This window comes from Bactrocera tryoni, unplaced genomic scaffold (assembly GCF_016617805.1).
Source record: "Bactrocera tryoni isolate S06 unplaced genomic scaffold, CSIRO_BtryS06_freeze2 scaffold_152, whole genome shotgun sequence".
Classification (NCBI taxonomy): domain Eukaryota; kingdom Metazoa; phylum Arthropoda; class Insecta; order Diptera; family Tephritidae; genus Bactrocera; species Bactrocera tryoni.
The window spans coordinates 154,495-179,569 of NW_024395870.1; the positions used below are offsets into that span (position 1 = coordinate 154,495).

The window sequence follows — 25,075 nt, forward strand, 5'->3', positions numbered from 1 at the left end:
TTTTGATGTGCTTGTTAAACTTTGCGATTTGATGGCTGAAGGCGGATGTGAGCGGCGGTGTTGCTTAAGTTCAATAGATGACCTTTAATGGATTTCAATTTTAGAGCAGTTTTTATTTCAAACAATTTATGTTTTGTGTATTCAAAACATAAATAAGTGTTTTAAAATTTCGAAAGAAACTTGCCTCTGAATGTCTAAGAGAATTTCTTGTGCTCGATACTTCTTCAATAAAATATGTGTTGTTCGAGAACTTAATGCTGTTGAAGTGTGCTAAAAGTCAGATCGCTACATGGAACCCTGTATACTAGGTGATATGAAATTTGTTCAAAGAAAATTACGGATAATCGGACTGTGCATTTTTTCTTTTGATGGTTTTCCATTCGAATTTCTGCATAATAAAAGGTTCAAAGTATAAAAGATCACAAATAGCAAATTTCCCTCAAAAGGATATTTTTGGGGAATTTTTCCATTTGAAACTTTTCGATACAAAATTTTTGCGTAATAAAAGGTTCAAAGTAATAAACAACACAAAAGACAAATTTCCCTGAAAAGGATATTTTTAGGAAATTTTTCCATTTGAAAGTTTTTCGTACAAAATTTTTTCGTAATAAAAGGTTCAAAATACTTAACAACATAAAAGGCAAATTTCCCCAAAAGGATATTTTTGGGGAATTTTTCCATTTGAAAATTTTTAATAGCAAATTTTTGCGCAGTAAAAGGTGAATGGCAAATGGAAAAATTTGAAAGTTTTTGATGCAAAATTTCTGCGTAATAAAAGGTTCAAAGTACAAAAGATCACAAATAGCAAATTTCCCTCAAAAGGATATTTTTGGGGAATTTTTCCATTTGAAACTTTTTGATACAAAATTTTTGCATAATAAAAGGTGCAAAGCATTAAACAATACAAAGGATAAATTTCCCTCAAGAGGTTATTTTTAGGTAATTTTTTTAAATTTGTTGAGGCGGCAAACATCAATTTCAGCCAATGAATGTAATTCGTGGAAGGTATGACAGGTCCCAACGAGTATTTCCTGTTCTCAGATTTCAAAAGATCTCCCTGGGAAGAAATTTTCGTCGAATGAATAGGTGATCGCCAAAGCTGTGGTCCTTTTTGAAGCAAAAGACAAATCCTATTATAAAAATGATATTGAAAAGGGTATTGGAGGAAACTTAGTGGAATAAAAAAGAAACGAATTTTGCCATAAAAATGTGTTATACTATAGTAAGCCGGGGATATTTCAATTTACCGGTCATTTCGGTTGTGACTCGACTTCAATGCATCCAAAGAATAACATGATTATGGGAGTCTTCTGAGTTTTTGGACAACTACATCGTCCTCAATCAAGTTTTCGAATTCCGTTCCTAGCTTCTGGCCATAATTAAACATGAAAAGTCACTGGCAATTGCATTTCTTACTTTTCAAATTCTTAAAACCGTTGCAATGGCTAAGCCGCATTGATTTATTATTAGCTTCAGATTCATTCATAGCAATCTTGCCAATTTATCAAACAAATTAGTCAATAAATTCCAAAAATCCATTGAAAATTATGAATTCACTATCTAAAAGCCACCATAATGCCATATTTTCGAACCAAACTATTGTCCTTGCAACACTAAATCAACGTATTTTTGCCATCAGGAGTAACGTCGTGACATTGGTGGCTGCCTTTTGTGCGCCTGCTTTGTTTGCTTGCGCTTATTATTCACAGTTATTAGCAGAAAATGGCCATTAAGCACAGAAATTACCAAATCACAAAGAGAGAAAGTGTGAGCTTGGCACACAGGAGCTTCGCAAATGCTTTGTAAGCACACTTAGTAAGCTCGCCGAGTGAGCGCAAAAACTGCTTCAAATAACTGTTAATGTTTTCGTGTGAAAAGAAACTTGTAATATGACGCTTTCAATGCAAAGTCATGTGCGTCACCCCCGCGAATTGTCACTTTGTCAAGGCTAAACAAGACAACAATCACAAAGGATTGTCGTGAAAGTTTGTCTGTGTATTTGCAAGCGTGTAAACAATAACAATGTAAACAACAATAACGCAACCTTTAACAAAATTTTTACCAAAGTAGAAAAAGTTGTAAGTGTTTGCGACAAATTTTCTTACAAAACGCCTTTGACCCCATTAACACTTAATTTAGATGGCGCCGCGGGCCGTATAACAATGAACTTATACTGTATGTGCTGGCTACAAAGATTGACAAAGGAAAGTTGTCAGCATGTGGACTAAAATTGTTGCTGTATTAACGGTAAATGGGTTTGCCTGGCATTGGAATTGTAGCCCTAAATAAGTGGGCTTAATTTCGTTCAACTGAATTTTGACTGAGTTGAATTTGGTCTGGTCCACGAGGAATACGAATTACAGTTCTGTTAAGAGAAAAAAATAGAAGTTTTAAAAATTACGTATCTTAATAATATAAAAAAAATTTTGGAAGTTTTTGTTTTTTTCATCAAAATCGGTACAAAATTATGGTCCGATTGTAGAAAAAAATATTTTTATGTCATTTAAACCTTTGTGTCTGATTTTGATTACTCCGAAAAATTCGGAGATATTCCGAAAAAACCGATTTTACTCTGAAAAAATTGGAGTTTCTTTGGAATCAGTTAAATTACAAAGTATTGGGAAAGGTCGACCTGACAATATAAAGTAAGTATTTGGCACATTGCACATTGTAATACTATAGAAACTGTTTTTTTCTGTTTTTCCCCAAAATCCGTGAAAACTTTAAAACTTGAAGTTTCAGGTCGATACTTCAAGCTTCAGGTCGATTAATCCGAAAAATTTCGGAGCTATTCGGAAAAAATCGATTTACTCCGAAACATTCGGAGCAACTCCGAAATTAATTAAATTGAGAGATATTGGAAAGATATCGGCATGACATTATAAAATAAGTATTTTGGTGTTGATATATCCAGCTACCGGCGTCTAAACTACAAATAAACATACCAAATGGATCTCAAATTTTATACATAATTACGCCCAGCCGCCTTTTATTTTAATACAAAATTTGTTCTTTGTTCTCTTTAGTTCGTTTATAGGAGATTTATTGTGAAATAGCCTTATTACATTATACATTATAAGCAGTAGCTTAAAAGGCATAAAATTTGGACTTCTCGTAGTCCTCTTGCAAGGTATGGATATCACGAGAGCTTAGCAAGCGTTGGACGATGACCAGCTACTTTCAAAATGGGTGACCATAGAGTGCAAAGCAGGAGATCCACTGAACTACTTGTCCTTAGAAAGACTCATCTTGGCACAATAAAAGGAGTTCTTGGTGAATATTTTCCAATAGCCGGACACAAAGTATAAAAGTTAATGAAAGAAAGTGAAGTTGAAATGGTTTTTTTTATTTGTACTATGTTCCAAAATTCGAAGTTGCTCTGAAATTAGTATACATAACTTTTTTGTTGTGTTATTTCATTTGTTGGCAACTATTTTCAAAATATTTTCTCTTTACACTGACTCCGAAAATTGGGAGTTGCTTTGAAATCAGTAAATTAATCTTTTAAGTAAACACCAGTCATTATAAAGCACCTGTTTTCTTCCTTAGGCAGACTGCAAAAATTCGGAGTTGCGTTAGACTTAGCTAAGCAATATTTTACGTACGTACAAGTTATTAATAGGAAGTATATCCTTCTACTAGGCTGACTCCGAAAATTCGGACTTGCTTTGTACTTAGGAAAGCGATGTTTTAAGTACGTACAAGTCATTAATAGCAACAATATTTTTGTATTAGGCTGATTCCGAAAATTCGGAGTTACTCCGAAAATAATAAAGTAGCTTTATGTGTACGTAAATGTCATCATAAATTTCTTTAGACAATTTTAAGATTAAATTTTGACATCATTTTAAAGTTCAAAATTTATTATTGATTCAAGTACCGACTGATCATGATATATGTATGTACATATGTACATACATATGTACATATGTCGATAACATTATCCAATTTCCGGCAGCACCTGGTTAATTGAATTTAAAAATTAAATTCATTTTCTCATTTTGACGGTTAGTTTGACTTTGGGCTTAACAGCAGCTGTAAGTAGCTTCCGCAGCAAACGAAGTCAGCTTGTCAACTGTAGTATTTCGGAGTGTTGTGAATATCTACACTTGAAATCAGAGATGTTATACTTTTTAGAACTAGGAAACAACATCTTTAGAAGAAATTATAATTGTTTGCCTGTTAGACAGTGTTATAGTTCTTCATATTTCTTTGCTTTGAAATTAGTGACCAAAATTAAAGATTATTTGCCAGTATTTTGACAAATTCTACTGAATTAATTTTCAAATTCCGAACTTATCATACCTTCTTAGTTTAAGTAACAGCAAATTGCATCATGTTCTCAAATGAAATTAGGGTCAATCCAAGAAAAAAATCGCACATTGTTTTTCCACAAAATTGAAATGAAAATATTTTTGTTACTGACAATTAATTTTCGCATTCACAATCAGCTCACACCCGGCACGCCCACTCATTAATTTCGAACGCGCACACCTCCAGCTTCCAGGACATTGTGCGCTTATCCTACACCGCTTATGCCACTTCCGTTGCAGACTTGAACTCTTTATGCTCGCACAAGTTGTGAAACTTTCCGCCTAAGTTGTCTGACACAGTTTTCCAAAGTTTCGCATTTGCATAAACCAGCCTCAAATAAAACGTTACAACAACAAAAACAAGAAAAACACAACAAATCCGAAATAAGAAGTATTATAAGTTTCCATTTCCGTTTACAAATTTTAGCTTGCTAGCTTAGCTCGAACTGGCGCATGAGCGCTTGAAGTGTGAGTGTTTGAGGAATGCCGAGATTTGCGCAAATTCGCTGCAAGTCAAAATCAGCCACGCGTCAGTGTGTTTGCTGGTAAAGCCGCCTCGACTTTTAGGTTTGCTCTTTACACTTTTTATTTGTGTTTTTTGTATTTGTTTGCACTTCACTTTCGGCTTTTGTTGCCTTGGCCTTGCAGCTGTTTGGGTTTGTCCCATTTATTCCATTTATTTTTCCTTTTCTTAATTTTATTTTGTGCTAATTTTTTGTTTTAGCCGGAAATGTTTAGAATTTATTAGCGCCATCATTTCTGGGTTCATATTTTTTTGTTTTTGCTTTTATATCTTTTCAGCGCCTCCTTGTTTTGTCCTTTCCGCGAGGACAAAGCTGCGAGTTTTGCTAATATTTTTTGTTTTGTATTTTTATTGTACTTTATCTTTATTCGTTTTCACTGCGCTGTCTTATCTTAATTTGTAAATTGGCTTTAGCTAAACACTTTATTAAAATTTATGTCTTTCCGGCGCTGACTAGCGAACCCCGCCCTTTATCCTAATGTAATTTTTATGCATTTTCAATGCGATGACATTTTCAGCCATAAATTGAAATTTAAAAGCGGAATTTATATACATAAATATGTATGAACATACATACATACATACATATGTATATTGCTTAGGCATGCCTTGCTCAAAATGGAGAAAAATAATAAAGTTATAATATTTGATTTTAAATTTTAGAATTTTATTCTTTTCAGGTTTGACGCAATGAACCATTAAGAAGCTTTCGTGTACGAGCTCAGCTTGCATGATACAGTTTGTGTATGATATTTTAAAAGTAAACAAAAGGAGTCTATGTGACTTTACTTGACCTCCGAAATTTTCAAAAAATCACTATTTGATAGAGACTGTTGTGAAATAAAATCAGTGTTTTGATATAAAATTTTGCAGAATTTTTGTTTTAAATTTTGACTTTGTGTAAACTACTTTTGATTGCATAGAAAAATCGGAGTTACTCCCAAATTTTTAAATCTTACTATAAACTTTTTGTAGATGTCAGTGTGAGATATTATGACTTTATTTCAAATTTCTCGTATGTTTTTGATTACTCCGAAGAAATCGGAGTTAATCCGAAATTTTTAAATCTTACTATAAACCTTTTGTGGATGTCTGTGTGAGATATTACGACTTTATTTCAAGTTTCACGTATGTTTTTGATTACTCCGAAAATTCGGTGTAACTCCGAAAATTTTAAGGTCTTACTGTGAGCTTTTTGCAGATAGCTGTGTTAAATATTATGTCTTTATTTTAGGTTTCAGGTATATTTTTGATTACTTCTAAAATTCGGAGGCACTCCGAAATTTTTTAGTCTTAATGTAAGTTTTCTGTAGATGGCCGTGTAAAATATTATGATTTTATTTAAAGTATCAGGTATATTTTGATTACTCCGAAAAAGTGTAGTTGATAAGAAAGTTTGAAATCTTACTGTCAGTTTTTGTAGCTAGAAAAGTTGCATAACTATTTTTGATCACTCCTTAAATTAGGGATTACTCCACTGTTGTAGCTTTGAGATATGTAACTTTAAACTTTTTTCTCTAAAATTCATTGATTTATAATAAAGCTGAACTTTATTATGAGTCGGTAGCTGGGAAAATAACTTTCGTGATTCCGAATAATTCGTAGCAACAACAAATTTATAAAAGCAAGTATTAGTTTGTAAGGCATCTATACTCAATCTAATTACTTTAATGCGGAATACTTCTTATTCCTTACTATTCCACCAAATTAGGAGTATTACTGAGTTAAGCATCATTTAAGTATGTACATAGTATATTTCATCAGTCAGCAACTATTTTCAAAATATGTGACCTGGTCTACGAAAAGGGGGCTAACGTGTGAAAACAAGTTTTCTGGGAAAAGCTGTTAAAAATAATCGTCAGTTTCTCGTTATCTCATTAATTGTTCTCCTTTTTTTTGACACCTAAGCCCCCTTTTCGTAGACCAGGTCACATATTTTTTTCATCAGACTGAGTTCTAAAATTCGGAGTTGATATGAAATTGGTATATGTATGTAGAAATTTTTTGTTATTGCGTTATTTCATCTGTTAGCCATTATTTTCTAAATATTTTCTTTTTAAACTGACTCCAACAATTCGGAGTTGCTTTGAGATTAGTAAAGTTATCTTTTAAGTACACACCAGTCATTATATAGCAAGTAGTTTCTTCTGTTAAGCTGACTCCGAAAATTCGGAGTTGCTTTGAACTTAGTAAAGCTATCTTTTAAGATCATTCAATTTATTAACAGCAACTATTTTTTACTACGCTGACTCCGAAAATTCGGAGTAGCTTTGAAATTAAGAAATTTATCTTTTTAGTAAATATAAGTCATTAATAGCAACTATCTTCTACTATTAGGCTGACTTCGAAAATTCGGAGTTACTCCGAAAATAATTAAGACGTTTCATATGTATGTATGTATATGTCATCACAAAAAATAATTTCTATAGAGAATTTCAAGATTAAATTTTGATATAATCACAAACTTCAAAATTTATTATTGATTCAAGTACCTGCTGATAGTAATATTTAACGATAACTTTAACAACGGAAACATTTAGCATATAATGTTAAACGATTGAGAGTTGTAAAATATATTACAGTACATAGTAAAGAGCGAGACACTAAAGTTGAAATGAGTCAATAATTTATAATATCAGTTTAAATTGACTCTTAGACAACAACAAATTGAAAGCGAGATATGAACTGTTTTATCTGATAATAAGAAAAAAATAGAAACCGTTTGGCGGAGGATATTTCCAGAATTTTAGAAGTGTCTATCATCCAATTTTTTAGAGTACGAAGCGAAAAAATAGTTCGTTTTTTGCCTCATCCAAATCTATACATACTACGTATGTATGTTAGGTCTATTTGTCATTTTAAATAAATGTGGAAAATTTCAAAGGGGGTTTCTTTTATGGAATATAATAAGTGTATTTATATAAATTCTTATCTTTATTTCGATATTAGGGTAACACTAAATTATATATTTCTTAAAAGGCATTTCATTCTACTTGCAACCTTCTCTCTTTAAACACTCTTAAGCACATGCGCAGCTAATGATTTCACTAAATTCCCAGCCGATCAAGTCATAGAAATATTGAAGTATAAGTAAACACGATATCTCGAAAAGAACAAAGAAAATTATCAAGAAAACATTATCAGCTTTTCATAGCGTAAATGAGAGTATAGAAACGGAGAGACACTAAAACTCTTCCGAGTAGACAACAACACCTTAAGTTTACAAGGGCCCTTGTAAGTATTTGTCAAATAATATGCAATAAAAGATATGCACTTACCACCTTCCGGTTCGGAGTCATCTATATATATCATGTTGTTGTTGTCTTTGTTGGGATTATTGTCACGCAAGCGGGTACCTATTTTGATGGCTTATTTGAAGACGGTTACACTAAAAGAATTTTTTATACTTTTTTCCACACCACACCTCAGCAGGATTTTGCACTTTCAGCACACTTGCGGGTTACCGAAATGTTCAAACCGCGCAGCGTTGAAAGAACCAAAGTCCAAACAATTGCTGTTGTTTTATTCACCGACAAGCTGCTGAGCAATCACTTGCTTATCACTGCTTACCTGCTTCCACCAACACTTTCTCAAACTTCAATTTCTGTCCTTGCGACTTTTAAGCGCTACAATTAAATCGATTTCTGTTGAATTTCGCTATACACACTTTTATTTGGTTTTATTTGATTTTCTGCTATTTTACGTATTTGCAGTGAAGGTCGTTTTGTTGTTGTTTTTCACGCTCTTTTTTATTCTGATTTATATTTGCTTTGTATTTGTTTTAAAATTAGTACGGCGCAGCACACAACTGGCGTGTTATCTAAAACACATGTGTATGTGTGTGCTCGTGTGTGAATGTGTTTGTTGTGGGTGCTGTCAGCGGGTTGGCGGCGACAAAGGTGCTCGGCTGTTTGCTGTATTGATTGTTGGTGCTTTGACGCTGCAGGAATTGCGTTGTTGAAATGAAGTGCCGTTCTGTTTTTTGTTATTGTTGTTTATTGCTTTTGTTTTTTATATAAAATCTTTTTGAATAATATGTACATATGCACAAAAATTTATATGCCTATACACTGCTTATTTTTGTATATCGTGCTGTGTGCGCTTAATTGATAAATTTATGTTTCACACTGCGAAAATTGACTGCGGTCTAAAACTGGAATTATAAGTGGAATAATTAAATTTAAAAAAATGTTTAAAGATAAAGTAGGAAAATATTGCTTATTTAAATTCAGTTTTAACTTTACTTAAATTTTAAATTTTTTTGTTTTGAATTTTATTACTTTATTTTTAATTAATTTAAAATTTTTTATTTCAAGTGTTTATCTCATTTTGATTTTTTAATTTTGGTTTCTGTGTTTTTTCTATTTTTTTCATTTTTCATTAATTTAAAATTTTTTATTTTGGTTATTTTTGAAAACTTATTTATTTCATTTTAACTATTTTAATTCTATCTTTTTTTCATTTTTTATTTTCAAATTTTTTTATTATTTTTTTTTTTTGATTTTTTATCATTTTTCAAATTTTTTTTTTGATTTTGTTTCATATTACTATTTTTTTTTGGTTATTTTCATTTTTTATTTTATTTATAGTTTTTATTTTAATAATTTTTGAAAACTCATTTATTTTATTTAAATTTTTTTGGGCATTTTTTTTTTATCTTTTTATCAATTTCAAGTTCATAATTAATTATAATGGATTGTCAAAAAAGTCTTGCGGTATTTTTATTGAATTTTTTTTTATTGAAATTGAAATGAATTTTCGATGACTCATGCCCAGCTCTTGACCGATGCTACGACTGCTACTATGCCGGTCGCTTTCGAACAATTCAGCGATTTTATCGCAATTTTCGACGACAGGCCTTCCGGAGCGTGGCGCATCTTCGACCACCTCTACACCAGAATGAAAACGTTGAAACCATCGTTGTGCGGTGGAAATGGAAACTGTATAGGGTCCATAAATTGCACAAATTTTGTTGGCGGCTTGAGATGCATTTTTGCCTTTATCGTAGTAGTACTGTAAAATATGCCGTATTTTCTCTTTATTTTGCTCCATGTTTGCGACGCTATAACTCACGAACGACTTAAAAGAAACGACAATCAATCAAACACTTGTTGAGCTTTCCAAAAAGGTGTAGCATGACCCGATACGACGAATAAAACTAGAACTACGCACTTTCAGCGCCAACCAGCCAAAAAACCGCAAGACTTTTTTGACAACCTAATATTTTTCAGTTTTTGAAACTATTTTGTTTTAGCCTTTGCATGAAGTAATTTTTTTAATAAATACTTCGAAATTTTTAATTTTAGTAATTTTTGAAAGCTTGTTTGTATAAATTCATTTTTAGTTAATTTTAATTACTTTGTAATTTTTGAATATCAAATTTCTCTTTAAAATATTAAATTTTGGGTTCTCACAATTTTTTTTAATAAGATGTTCATTTGGTTTTTTTAAATAAAAGAAATAGTTTGAATATTTTTTTAATTTGAATAACTTAGGTTTTTTTATTTTTGTTGTTTTCAATTTCGTGATTTCAGTTTTAATAAAAAGCAACTAATTGTATATTTTATATTTTTTTCGGTTTTGTTTTTTTTTTCAATTTTCTTTATTTGCAGTTTTTAATTATTCAAAACTTTTCAATTTATTGATAAAAATTTTTTTGTTTTCTTAATTTTTAATTTTTATTCAATTTTAATTCTTTTATCATTTTTGGTTTCCAAATTTCAATTTAAATATTTAGTTTAGGTTTTTCATATTTCATGTTGAATAAGATTTGTTTCATTGGTTTCTTTAAATAAAAAAAATATAATTTGTGTTTTATTGCGAGATTTTTCAGTTAGGTTCGAAAATATTTTTCTTTTATTTTATTTGGTTTTTTTAGTCTTTACTTTTTTCAATTTCTAGTTTTCAGTTTTAATAAAAAATTTATTCGTATAATATTATAATTTTATTTATTGTTATTAGTGATTTTTGCAAATTATTATTTCCTGTTTCTTTGTTTTTTTTAGTTTATTTAATTTAAATTTTGTAATTCGAAAAAAAAATATACTAAATGTTTTACTTTTTGTTTTTAAGGTTATTATTATCTCCGAAAAAATTGTTCAGATCGGATTACTATAGCGCATAGCTTCCGTACAAACTGAACACATAGTTACTAAAAGAAATGCATTTGTTAAGGGTATATTAGTTACGGTGCAGCCGAATTTAAAGTTTTTTCTTAGTTTTTTTTATATTTTATTTTTTTATAAAAGCGAAATTTTATATCTTAGAGATTTTCGATTTTTTTTTTTTAATATTTCAATTATTTTATCACTTAGGCATCATTTGCACGAGTTTATTTTATTTATTTACTTTAATTGTTAATTTCTTCCACATTAAATGTTGTACACCTATTTGGAACTATTGGTTAAATAACACTCTAAAAATTACAAAACACTGCAGCCATTGTGAAAATAAATATATTTTGAAAAATTTCTATCATTTCACAGGGTAGTAAAAGCAATAAAGTAACTCTTTTTCGTTTACATAATATAATTTGACAATTTACTTGTAAATGCTTTTTCAGCTAAATTTATTCTATACATGATCACTAGATCCTTTTGACGAATTCGTTTTTAACTGTCCCTCCGAAAACATTAAAATAAGGAAATGTACAAATAATTAATTGGTTTCACATAAATTTTAAGTTTTGTAAAACAAAAAAGAACCTTTAGTTATATTATATCGTTGGACTTCACTTAATTATCAATTTCAATACAAATTTACAGCAGCTGCCAAATGTTTTTGATTTAAAAATTATTATTATTATTGTAGATAATGCAATTTGTATTTTAACTAAAAGTGAGTTTATCATAATTTTTTCAGTATATTCTAATTAAAAATCGATCGACTTTTTAATTTAAATTAATTGTGACTAATTTTTATAAATTTATTTTATTTTACTTCATATCATTTTTTTAAATTATTCCAATTAGAAAAATAGATTTTTAAGTAAACTAATTTAACATGATTTAATTAAATTTTATATTATTTAGTTTATTTTGTTTTATATTGATATTTTAAGTACCTCTGAGTTAAAGAAAACTAGTATTTTTAGGTCATTTAATGTATTTTAATTAAATTTTAATTAATTAATTTTATTTTATTTTATCTAATTTAGTTTAGTTTATTTAATTTAAGTTTTTAGAAAAGAAAAAAAAAGAAAATTAGTATTTTTAGGTCATTTAAGGTATTTTAATTAAATTTTAGTTAATTAATTTTATTTTATTTTATCGAAATTTAGTTTAGTTTATTTAATTTAAGTTTTTAGAAAAGAAAAAAAAAGAAAATTAGTATTTTTAGGTCATTTAATGTATTTTAATTAAATTTTAATTAATTAATTTTATTTTATTTTATCTAATTTAGTTTAGTTTATTTAATTTAAGTTTTTAAAGTTAGTCTAATTTAAAATATTTATTATTACGAAATTTATATTAATTTGATTTAGTATACTTAAATTGTAATTACTTTATTTTACCATTTAATTTTACTTAATTACGGGTTTATGAGTTATTCTAAGTAAAAAAGTATATATTTTTGTAATTTAAGGTCTTATAATTTAGTTTGATTTCTTTTATTAATTTGTATTATCTTATTTTACTTAAACTTGTTTAAATCTTTTAAGTTGTTGTAATAAAAAAATCGATGTTTAAGTAATTTAAAGAATTTAATTTATTCAAATTTAATTTTGTTTAAATTAACTTTTTTTGGTTTGTTCTAATAAAAGAAATCGAGTTTTCAGTAATTTAATATATTTTAATTTAATTTAGTTTCATTTTAATTAATTTGATTTACTTCGTTTTAATTTATTAAGTAATTTAATTTAATTTTATGCATTTTTTAAGTTATGCGAATTAAAAAATCGATTTTTCGCCATTTTATGTATTTTTATTTAATTTTTAATTTATTTGGCTTTTAATTTATTTCAAATTAATTTTACTTCATTTTAAAATATTCAACTTATTATAATATAAATTTATTTATCTTCATTTAATTTTTTTAAGTTATATAATTAAAAGGTCGAGTTTTAAGTAAGCTAATTTAATTTGATTGCGTTTAATTTATTTTAATTCAAATTAATTTAATTTTATTTTTAATTGTTTTATTTAATTTTGTTTAATTTATTACATTTAATTTTACATAATTTCGGTTTTTAATTTCTTCTAGCCGAAGGCCCTAGTAGCCAGTGCTTAATCTCTGTGTATTAATTATTAATAATTAGTTCTCATTTAAATAAATAAAAAAAAATAATAATTTATTCTAAAAAAACTTTTAAATCATTGAACATATTTTATTTTAATTTGATTTAGTTTAATTTAATTTAATTTAAATTATTTTTGTTAATTTTATTTTAAACTTAATCTAATTAAATTTAATTTATTTTAATTAAATTAATTTGTTTTAATTAAATTGTAGTTTTTCTTTAGTTTTGTATTATTTAGTATAAAAAATATTTTAGCTTAGATTTTCACTTGAATTAATTTCTTTGTTTAACACTAATTCTTTTTTAACCATTTTATTTTCACATTATTTTTTCTTAGTTAATATGTTTTTATAGTTATGATATAAAATAATTGTAGGAATACTTTTTGTGCGCGAATCGTTCATCTAAGGTTTGCAATAATTATAAAAATTTTTTAAGTAGACATTTTTTGGTAGATTATGCCATGAATGGAAGTACATATATTTTCACATTGCTTATAATTAATAACTTATTTTTTCCGAATTTCCCGTATTAGGCAAATTTAAGATTTTCTTGTATATATTTTTATAGTTTTTAATATTTTTTTTTATAGTATATCTTCACATTTTTTTTGATATATTTGACATATTTTTTATATATTTAAATTTTTTTTATAATTGTGCATGTATTTTGATTTAATATTTAAATTCGTTTTACATATTTTCATATATTTTTTAATGTTTGAAGATTTTCTTTTATATATTTTTTATATTAAAAAGTTTTTTTTTACATATTTTTGTATATATTCACTTTTTTGTTTTCGATTTTTCGTAACTATTAAAAATTTATCTTCACACTTTTATCTAAAATTACGCACTCCACGTGTTTCATTTATTTCTATTTTATAAAAATTTTAAAACATATATTTCGAAACACGAAATCACTTTAATTTCAAGCTATTTTCACGCTGAATTCGTATCTTTCCATTAATTTTGATGCTCGGTGCATTGTAGCGTATATTTATAGAACACAAAAAACACATTGCATTTTTTCACTTTTCATTTGCACTGCACCAGATTTGTGCTTAGAACTCCTTCAAACGCGATAGTCTTGCTCCAAACGGCGAAAAAACGTAATTTTACAATATATTACTTCATCAGCTGCCACTCCGCCACTCGCTACTAACGCGCGTAGAAAAATTAGCACTTCTTCGCAAAAATTAAACACAAAGAATACGAATTTGATTTTCACCCGTTTATCGCGTGCTTTTCTGCTTTTCTTTGTTTAGTTGCCGCGCCAGTTCGCTGGCTAGCTTCGGCACAAATAGCATGTTTTGTGTGCTATTTCGGCGCTGGGAGTGAGTGAGCGCGCTTGCTGGCCGCCAACAGCTGAGCCCCGAACACTGAGCACCGTTGAGCGCATTTCTGACAGACGAGACAGGCAGTTAACACACGTAAAGTCTCCGCAACGCCGGCACTGGCGGCAGCATTACTCCCAAATCGAATCAAACACGCTCGCGGCCGCAAGCACCCACTCTCCCGGCCGCTGATTGGCACTTTCTTTGCTTTTGTTGTTTGTTGCTGGCGTTGCTCGTTTGGCACCACCGGTGTTATTGTTGTCGTTGTTGTGTGTTTTTCTTAATGCCTTTGCGTTTGTTTGCGAGTTTTCACGGCGCGTCATCGCGTTGGCTGTTCGCTGAGCTGTTGGCTGTTGGTTGTTGGCTGTCGCTTTTGGTAGTTGCTTGCTGTGCTTTGCTGTGCGCCTGTTCGTCTTAGCCACGGCCAACGACACATGCTTGCGCTAGCGTGTTGGCTCACATGTTTGTTGTTGCTTGTCGGTCTGCCAACTGCCGCCTGGGCGGTGGTGGTAGCGGCTGCGAGCAGCTAGCGTTAGCGCTAAAAATATACAAAAAACGGTTAGACAAAGCGTCAGCACATGTGAGCAGGCATCACAATTTGTTTGATTTTATGCGAGTAATGTGGCTGGTGTGTCAGACACACACACACACGCACATTAGTGTGCTTCAAAAATATATCAAAATATGGTCTTTGAGAGTATTTTGGCGTGTGTTTTTTAGTGTTGTTGTGCAGGAAAATGAGCGATTGCAGTGCGAAGCATGCTGATTTGCGCGGTGAACCAATCAGTTTGTATATAAAACATTTCAATATTGGAATTTAGTATACAAACTAACAAATGCGTTGAAATGTGTTGAAATTGGAAACAAGAACATTATAAAATTTTTAAAGCCATCAACATAGAGTATTGTGCAATTTTTCGGTTGTTTTTAAATATTTATAGCAAGCTTGTTGGTCAGAATCATGCCTAGTTTTACTGCAAGGTGCGTTTCAGAGTAAAGAGGACTTAAAAAAAAAACACAGAACAAATGGTTTTTTCGGCAAAATCAATTTATTTTATTCAAAATAGTTTCCTTCTGATTCAAAACAGCTTTTTGCACGGTCCAAAAGCATGTCGAATGAATGTTCTAGCTCGTTGGCCAATATGGCCGCCAGTATGCCGGTGCATGCCTTTTGAATGGCCTCTACGTCTTCATAACGCTTTCCTTTCATGGGCAAATGCATTTTGCCGAAAAGGAAGAAGTCACACGGTGCCATATCAGGTGAATACGGGGAGTGGTTAATGGTTAAAATTTGATTTGATTTTTGGTCAAATAATCGGTCACAATAATGTCCTTCGAATGTTGAATTCTTAGCAATTTCTGATCGTCAGTCAATTTGTGCGGAACAAACTGTGCACACACCTTTCGTAAGCCCAAATGTTCGATCAAAATGCGATAAATCGATGTTTTGGAGATGTTCAATTCCATTTCCATGATGATTTCGGCTGATTTCTGATGAATTCACGCATAGTTTTGATCGTAATTTATGTCCTCACGACTACTTTGAAAACGTTAAAACCACTCGTGCACTCTGCAACGAGTTAGGCAATCATCGCCAGAAACTTGTTTCATCAATTGAAATGTTTCGGTAAAAGTTTTACCAATTTTAAAACAAAATTTAATGTTGACTCTTTGTTCGAAGCGCATTTTCGCACCGATAACACAAACATACTGACATTTTAAACGAAATAACTTCACTTACAATCAATGAAATGTCATGAAGATTCTAACGCACCAGTCGCCATATAAATGGCGCCACCAGGGGGCGCTGTTTACTTTGGAACGCACCTTGTATAAATAATGATCTAAAGATTGTAATTGGCCTACAAACAGCACTACTTTGATTTTATAAGTCATCAAAGCGCTTGGTGAGCAATAAAACTTTGGTCAGGCATTCAATTTTGATTACCACCAGTTTGGTGGAGTATCAAGAAATATGAGCTCCCAAGTGTTTATGCCCTGATTTTGCAAATGCGTGACAATCAATAATCTACATAACTAGGAAGAGGCAAGCCTTATTGTTGGCAAAGTGCTCATTGGACTGCTTTCGACCGATCTTGGGCTAAAAGTATCTTGCGAGAGTCCATGAACCTATGGTAGTCCATCTGCGTATATCGAGTAGTAAAGCACAAGAGGAGAGCGCAACACCGAACGCTTCCTATTCTACTGATAGCGGGTCTAATGTACTCTTTCATACCGGCTCACTAGTCGTGGCATATAACTTCCCTCTTTTCCGGAGTCTAATTATAAAGTAAGGTCTGCTCCACAGTTCCAAGGAATACCGCTATGCCCTGGAACCCAATGCACATTTATCGTTAAAGAGGATGATGGATTCGCTAAGAGCTCAAGAAATTCTTTCACTATCTTTGGTGTAACCCCAAGAGGCAACAGGCAACTAATAAGGAGGATACCCTGACTACAAGGACTTGTCAGTTGCTTAGAAAAATTCTCTCGGTATCAAATGAAAAATAACGTTTAGTGTCTGGTTTAGCGTTGTTCTAAAAGCTCTATTGAAGCAAATACCAGCTGCTCCTTCTATACTTTTCATACGAAAGAAAGTCCGAGAGATTTTTTCGTTGGGCTTTATAATATATTAGGTTGTCAAAAAAGTCTTGCGGTATTTTCGCTGGTTGGCGCTGAAAGCGCGTAGTTCTAGTTTCTAGTTTCGTCGCATCGGGTCATGCTATACCTTTTTGGAAAGCTCATTTCACGCGCTAACACGTGTTTGATTGATTACCGTTTCTTTTAAGTCGTTCGTGAGTTATAGCGTCGCAAACATGGAGCAAAATAAAGAGAAAATACGGCATATTTTACAGTACTACTACGATAAAAGCAAAAATGCATATCAAGCCGCCAATAAAATTTGTGCAGTTTATGGACCCGATACAGTTTCCATTTCCACCGCACAACGATGGTTTCAACGTTTTCGTTCTGATGTAGAGGTGGTCGAAGATGCGCCACGCTCCGGAAGGCCTGTCGTCGAAAATTGCGATAAAATCGCTGAGTTGGTCGAAAGAGACCGGCATAGTAGCAGCCGTAGCATCGGTCAAGAGCTGGGCATGAGTCATCAAAAATTCATTTCAATTTCAATAAAAAAAATAAAATTCAATAAAAATACCGCAAGACTTTTTTGACAACTTATTATATCACTTTTAGTTTATTAAATTAAAAACAAAAAAAGAAAAATCTTTAACTTCGAAATTATTAAACTAGCTTCGCTCAAAGTTAGTCAAGGATTATCTATCCTCGCTATAGATAGCAAGATACTTAGTTATTAAATAAATCCCTATCACATTGGGAACGAGTTAAGTGTCCTTTGCCCTGAGTTCTAGCGCTGGACCTATGCACCTGTACCTGTTCAACAACTAGCGCCTGTGCCAGATCTTTATGATTTAGAGTAGAACGGCTGAGGTCTAATGAACTCTTGATATAGCAAAGTTCATCGTGCCATAATGGTATGATTCTTCCTAATGGACATTGTCCAATAGGCCTGTATGCCTGTAAGGCTGCAAATTTTGTTAAACACTAACTGAGGAACCAGAACCACCAGACCCAACGGAGTGCTAAGGGATAGTTAACCAGACACTGAAAACACTTTGTATTTGATATAGAGACCGTAGCTTGGTTAAGGTTAAAATCGATGAAATAGGGTTTTTGCAAAGCTTATGTTTTAACAAAAATTTTCCACGATTTTTTTAGTGCTATCAGGGCCTCATAATTACAAGTTTCAAATAAATTTGCAAAAATTTAAACAATAACAACAATTTACAAATGTGTTATAGCAAGTGATGATAAGAAAATGATAATGAAGAGGAAGCACTAGCAGTAATAGCAAAAGTACTGATAAACGAATCAAATAATGCTATAAAAATAATGAAATGACTTTTTGCAAAGAATTTCAAAAAGCGGCAAAAAGCAATCTTCAACCGCACACACGAATAATCACACACATACAAAAATATATGTTTATAACATACATATCGGAAAGATAAATTCTGACAACGAAAGATAAGGCAAACACAACGCACGCTACGTACATTCCAACGGCTGACGACGTGGGCATGGAGCAAAGGAGAAAAAGAGAAAAGGCAGGTGAATAGGCATACCGAAGCGATGATTGGCAATTACTCACTCATTATAAACCGTTACATGTGCGTAAATGCAATATATATGGTAAACAGCGATCTCCCACTCAATTAAAATATTTTCACCTGCTGCCTACGTATTCATATCCGCTCACCGTTTGCCATCGCACAAGTAATGACGTTTCACTTAACTACGCTTATCGCACTAATTACTCACAATTATATATAGATTTGATGTATATATACATATGTACGGCCAGAAATATATATAGCAGCCCTCGTATATGTATCCATAGTGTTTATATAAAGTAGATATTGAGCGCATTTAGCTGAGCTATATTTATCTGGCTTATCAACACTACTCATAAATCGTTCAAATATATACATATGTATATATAGATACTCATATTTGTAACATATTTATTTGTCTATCACTTTATATGTAAAAGTATATGTATAAGTATTTTATATGTACATATGTACGAGCATTTTAGTTAGGGTGGGCGGTGATTTTGAGGGTCGCTTTATTACCTTCAATTTGCTGATAAGCAACAAATTTGATAAAAACATATTTATAATTAATCATTAGTTGAAGTTTGGTTTCTGATAACGTGCGAATATACACCAATATATGTACATATGTATGTGAATACATACATACAAAGGTATGTTCATACTACATAATGTACATATACAATAATATGGAATATTACTGCCAGTTTTGATATAGTGACATAATCTTCTGCAACGATTTCGTTAGTAAAGCTGGCAATACACTTAGATAAATCATAAATTTTACAAGGAAACATAAAAAAAAAATAGTTTGCATTTATCATTAGAGTTAAGTTAATATTTAGCGCTAAGACTAAATTTGGAGCTACTCCGAAAAGTTCTGAAAATCTGAAATTTTCTACATTGAATTACCAATATAATATTATACATACATATGTATATAGTGAAGATTTAGCGGAAAAATGAATTTCGGAGTTACTCCGAATCACACCGAAAATGTAAAAAGATACCCAAAATCGGTTTGTTTTAATGTCATAACCTTTCACAACTATATTTTAACAGTAAAACTGAATTCGGAGTTACTCCGAAAAACTCTGAAAATGTAAAATATCTGAAATTAGGTTTTTATAACAATATAATAAACAATAATTGTTATTACTTCGAATAACTTAGAAAATGTTGATGTACTGGCAAAATCAATTTGTTAATATAAATTTTTTCCAACTATGTACATGTTTTATAAAACCGTTAAACTGTTTGGTAATCTGTGATTTTTCAAATAACGGTGAATAATGAAGTATTGAATTATAAGAATACACTTTGTTAAAGTCAGTGAATTTTATGACTACTACATACGTACATATAGTAATTTTATGTTAAATTTAAGTAAAAGTAAATCATAGCATTTTGTAAACTCATTAATTATCGGCTCACTTGTAATTAATGCCAGAGCAGTTTCTTTAAAAATGTTAAAGTCTGCGAACTCTATCCGAAAAGCAATCCGAAAACATAAATAAGTCACAACTATTTAAATATGGCGCCGAAGAATTGATAAGGATTATGCATTAGCTTCTTTGAAGAATGGGATCAGGCGAAAGCATATCCAACATGATTGGAATTTAAGTATGCCTTGTTCAATCCAAAAAAAAGGATACCTCACAATCTGCGCTAACTACCTCAACATCGCATTATAGAACCTTATAGCCTAGCCTTCTATGAGAAAAAGTAAAGCCCACTGTCAACAAACTGATTGGATTTTATCAGTGTGGCTTTTGATTAGGAAAATCAGATTCAATACAATTCCAACCATAAGTCCTTACATTTTCCAATCTCGGATTAGAAGTGAATATTTTCCAAGTTCTGGAATAAAACCAAACACATTTGTGTTCACTGAAACTTGGCTTGAAGTAAGGACTTTAAATTCCAAATATTGAAATTTGATGAAAAATCCGAAATTATTTTCACTACCACACACAAAATCTGAAATCCATTCCATTAAAAATCTGAAAGCATTTTCGTTTCAAACTTTCTGAAATTCCATACAAGCTTTTAATTAATTTAGCTTTAAGCCAACCCATCAACGAATAATTATTTTATTTAATCCGGCGCGAAAATCACGCCCCTCAACAGTTTAGCGTCATGACCTTTTTCCTTTTCGGCAACATTTTTTCGTTTATTTATTTGCCACTTCGTGCGAATGGCGAGTGGAAAGCAGTGAAATGATAAAAAAGTAGCAAAATATATATTTACACAACCTTCGTCAGGAAATTTAAAAATCTACATGCCAACAACTACAACAACATACGCCATTAACCTTGCAGGAAATGTTGCTTTGGGGAGCTGGCGGCATTCATATTTATTAATTCTGAAAAATACGAAAAATGAAAGTGCGAAAAAGTGGCGAACATTTCAATGAGTGAGCGAAGGCGTAAATGCGTGTGAAAAATCAAAATGTGATGCCTATTTTCCCAAATGGGCGAATTGTTGTGGTTCAGCGTGGTGCTGCAGAGCAACAAAAAATTTATTTTTTTTTAATTCACATTGTGCCCCTTGACACTTGGAGTATGTTTTTCCACTTGAAAGCTTAGAAAACATTAGCAGGGGGTGCATGTGTAAGTGGGATGGATCTGCTCCATAGGTGGTTGAACTTGAATGTGTTTATTTCTGTTCGCAAATGGCTTTAGGCGGCATTGCATTTGAAATCTGCTTATTGTGCTGTTACTTTAAAAGTTCTGGAAATGATTTTGTTGTACTTTTTATTTATTTATGGTGTTAATGATTTTAGACAATAGTAACTCTGAAATTTTCATTTTACTCAAAACAATATATTAGCTAGACAAACAGAACTTATTTGCTATTAAAGGAGTAATTATTTGGTACATGTTTGGTAAAATTACAAATTTTTAGAAATATGTTGTATGAAAAGACATTTGACTACTCCGAAATTACAGAATTTTCCCTGAAATTTACTCCAAAAATTTAAAAATTTTTACAATAATGTTGTTTTAACGAATTTCTGACAACTCCAAATTTTCGGAGTAACTCCGAAAGCAGCCGTTGTACCCAAAAAAGTTATAAAATTGGTATGTTAAAAATTGAAATTTATTTTCTGCAACATAATATGTTACGTTATGTAATCTTTGGTCAAAACATGATTTTGAGTTACAAAATATTGATTAGTTGAAAATGGTAGTACATTACTACACATTTAACACAACTAACACCAAAAATGTATATATGTCGTTAATAAGTAGTTATTTTCTGTATATTACATGTTTTTTGTCGACTCCGAATTTTCGGAGTAACTCCGAATTATTTAAACTACTGCCAAATAATTTACAAATCGTAGGAAATATGAAATGAAATATGAAGTTTCCTTTATAAGTTATTGTTACTATGAATTACAAGAGTGCAGTGTTTCGAGAAGAACAACAATTGTTTCCTTCCCAAAAGTGGTACAATTAATAAATTTTTGGTTTAATTAATTAAAATGTTTACATATACATATGTATGTATGTATATTCCGCACATTTTTAACTGTTTTGCAAACAGCAAAATAAATTCGGAAATATTCGGAGTGACTCCGAAAAAAAAATTGTATGCATAAAAGTTGCAGCAGCAACGTGGGGGAAAAATAATTTTTTTTGATATAACACTACTCCGAAATAAAGGAAAACAACCAAAACGAAACTCGAAAAAAGTTGTTACAAATGTATATGTTTGTACTATATGTACATATCTTCCAGCACGTGAAAATCATTCTCATTTTATTGTGTATTAAGAGTTTTGTGTCGCTCTCATTTATCACTTAGAAGGAAACGAGATAAAACGTAAAAATCTAGGATATCGTACAAAATACTAACTTTTTCCTGTAGAAATACATAAAAAGTAAAGAAGGTGGCATAACCACCAACTTTTTCCAATATCATAAATAATTCGCTCTGTAAAACCGGTGCTCATTTTTACAACATTTGCATATTTTAAATTCATTGCTCTTGCTGAGCACTTTCTACTATTTACGCCACACTTTTTCGTCTCTGAAGGTTTCGTCCTTTTTTCCCCCAGTTTTTAGTCGATCTACTTTATCTCGCTTAATGTTTTTTCGTAAGCTTGACATGTTTGACTGCAATACGACAACTCAATAACGAATTTATTTGCAGCACATTTGCAAAGTCACTCCCTACGCTTTCGTATTGTTTGCTGTTGTTTTTATGGTGCAACCGTTGGAGGAAGCCATTGCCCAGGATAGCTCATTGAAGTGTTGGTGCGATTTGAATAGGTGCAAGCTGGAAGAAATGCACCGAAAAACGTGCTTGCAAACAATAAATCGCCGGGTAAGTGCAGTGTTCACAGGCGGACTGCAGACAATGTTGCATTGCAGCAACAATAAAAATACCGTTTGTTTTTGTGCGTTTTTTGGGTGCTAAAGCAAAAGGTGGTAATAAATGGTGCCGAAGAAAAATGTTTGTAGAGTTTTTGTGTGAAATTTTTGATATTGAAATATATTAAACAATAGTTAAACTGTTTTTTTACTCTAATTTAAAAGTTTCGAAAAATTTGTAAGCTCAAAATTTTTAGTTATAATCGGCTAAATAAACTTTCACTATCTTCTTAAATATTCTTTCCACCTATTTTGTTGGTTATTCGTATTCCATGAAATTTTCGGAGTTATTCGGAGTGACTCCGAAAAAATTATTTGGTGCTTATAAGCTAGTGGTGGTCGTCACTGAGTTCTTTCAAGCCATTTCAACCTTTTCAGCAACCAAGCTTTATCGTTTTGGTAAAATAAGTTCTAACTTCACAAATATTCTAATTACCTGATTTGTTCGTTTTTCGTATTCTATTACATTTTCAGAGTTATTCGGAGTAACTCCGTAAAAATAGTTTATGCTTAAAAGCTACCGGTGTTGGGTACTGTGTACAGATTTACTGGTAATTTTAACTTTTTCGGAAATCAAACTATTTCATTTCAGTAAGCTAAAATAAGCTCTAACTTCATAAATTATCTGGATACCTATTTTATTCGTTTTTAGTATTCTATTTAATTTTCGGAGTCATTCGGAGTGACTCCGAAAAATTATTTTAAGCTAATAGCCACCGGGGCTCGTTGCTGGATGTGTAAAAGTAATCTAACATCTATGAAAATAACAATCCAAAAAATTAAATAAATAAGAAAACAATATAAATTTTAGGTTTAAAAACTTTTACGCAAATACTTTTATTGATCGTTATATGTGATATGTACATAGTAATGGTTAGAAGTGGCATGTTTTCCGATATCCACTGATGCTACAACTTTCATTTTTATATTACTCTTTTGGTGGCTTAGAGATAAATATATAACTATACATTAGAGCTTTATAGTAATTTTTTCGTTCTTAAAATTTTTTCGGAGTAATTCGGAGTTACTCCGAAAATCTTAATTTTGTTAAAAACGCAAAACGAAGTAGAAACAAGAACTGTCTACTCTATTAAAACGGTTCATAAACCCTAGTATCTCTATATATTAAGGATCCACCCTAGTACATAATAAGGAGTTGTTGGCTATAACACACACTGCGCAACCCGATACTTCGGAAACCGATTTCCTCAACTTTGAAAGTACTGATTTTTATTCAAACCATCTTTGACTAACTTTTTCGCTTTAAACCGACTGCTGCAAATGAAGCCAGCTAGCTGAGTGTGCGTAGAGCATATGTTTGCCAATTTAGCTCTGTGTATGTGTCTGTGTTGCACAGTATCTTTGCGCATTTAACGCCACTCTAAAGTACACAAGAACGCAAAGGAATCAATCACCTGGAAAATTCTTTGCAAAGCTCAGCCGAAAAAGTTTTACCGCTACTAACTTGCAACACTAAAACGCTGCATTCCCTCTCTCCCCGCATTACCGTGTTGCAATAGACTGATTTGTTGTTGTTGCTTTATATAACACATTTGTTTACTGGGCGATTTTGTGCATACGCCAATTGCAACTGTGCGACGCTGGGACTGGCTGTGACACGTTTTGCATACAAGCATACATACAAACAGACATGTACATGTATATAAAGACGAACATACATACATGTATATGGAAACAAGCACCTCGTCGCAACGTTTGCAGTGCAGCGCTCGAGAAATGCACCAACACAGCGCGTGCATTGGTGTGCAAAGTGAAACAGAGAGGCAAAGAGCGGCAGAATCATGTGAGTTGGTGTGAGGTATGTGTGTGTTTGTGCTGTTTTTTTAGTTTTTTTGTTGTTCTTGTAGGTGCAAGTACGCGTAAATTGCACTCAATTGCACATTTGCTCCTTTTTTCTATGCGAAAATTTGATTGTGTTTCTAAAATTTTCACACTTCTGACTCGGCTAGTTAATAAACGAGCGTATTTGTGCTTTATTTTGACGTCAGAATGGTAATCTTCAAAGCTTTTATTTAAGCAAACTGCTTTCTGTTTATTTGTTGAACTAATATTTATTAATACTGTATAATAATTAAAGGGCCGCCGCTATTTATTTGCAGTGATTTCGAAAAGCTCCCACTCTCTTC

At 31.3% G+C, this 25,075-nt stretch overlaps 1 protein-coding gene across 5 annotated transcripts in view; it reads right to left on the reverse strand.

Annotated features, from left to right (window-relative positions):
- The window catches only part of LOC120780102 (death-associated protein kinase related), a 105,163-nt gene extending 90,840 nt beyond the window's left edge, over positions 1-14,323 (reverse strand). Inside the window, exons 1-2 of one of the 5 annotated variants that reach the window (XM_040112388.1) lie at positions 14,306-14,323; positions 8,115-8,989 (exon numbers count right to left, since the gene is read on the reverse strand). In XM_040112388.1, coding sequence (XP_039968322.1) covers positions 8,115-8,148 — 34 coding nt within the window. In that variant the 5' untranslated portion in view covers positions 8,149-8,989; positions 14,306-14,323. The other 4 variants (XM_040112385.1, XM_040112386.1, XM_040112389.1 and 1 more) reach the window with 4 other exon arrangements.
- Between the last annotated feature and the right edge of the window lie 10,752 nt (positions 14,324-25,075).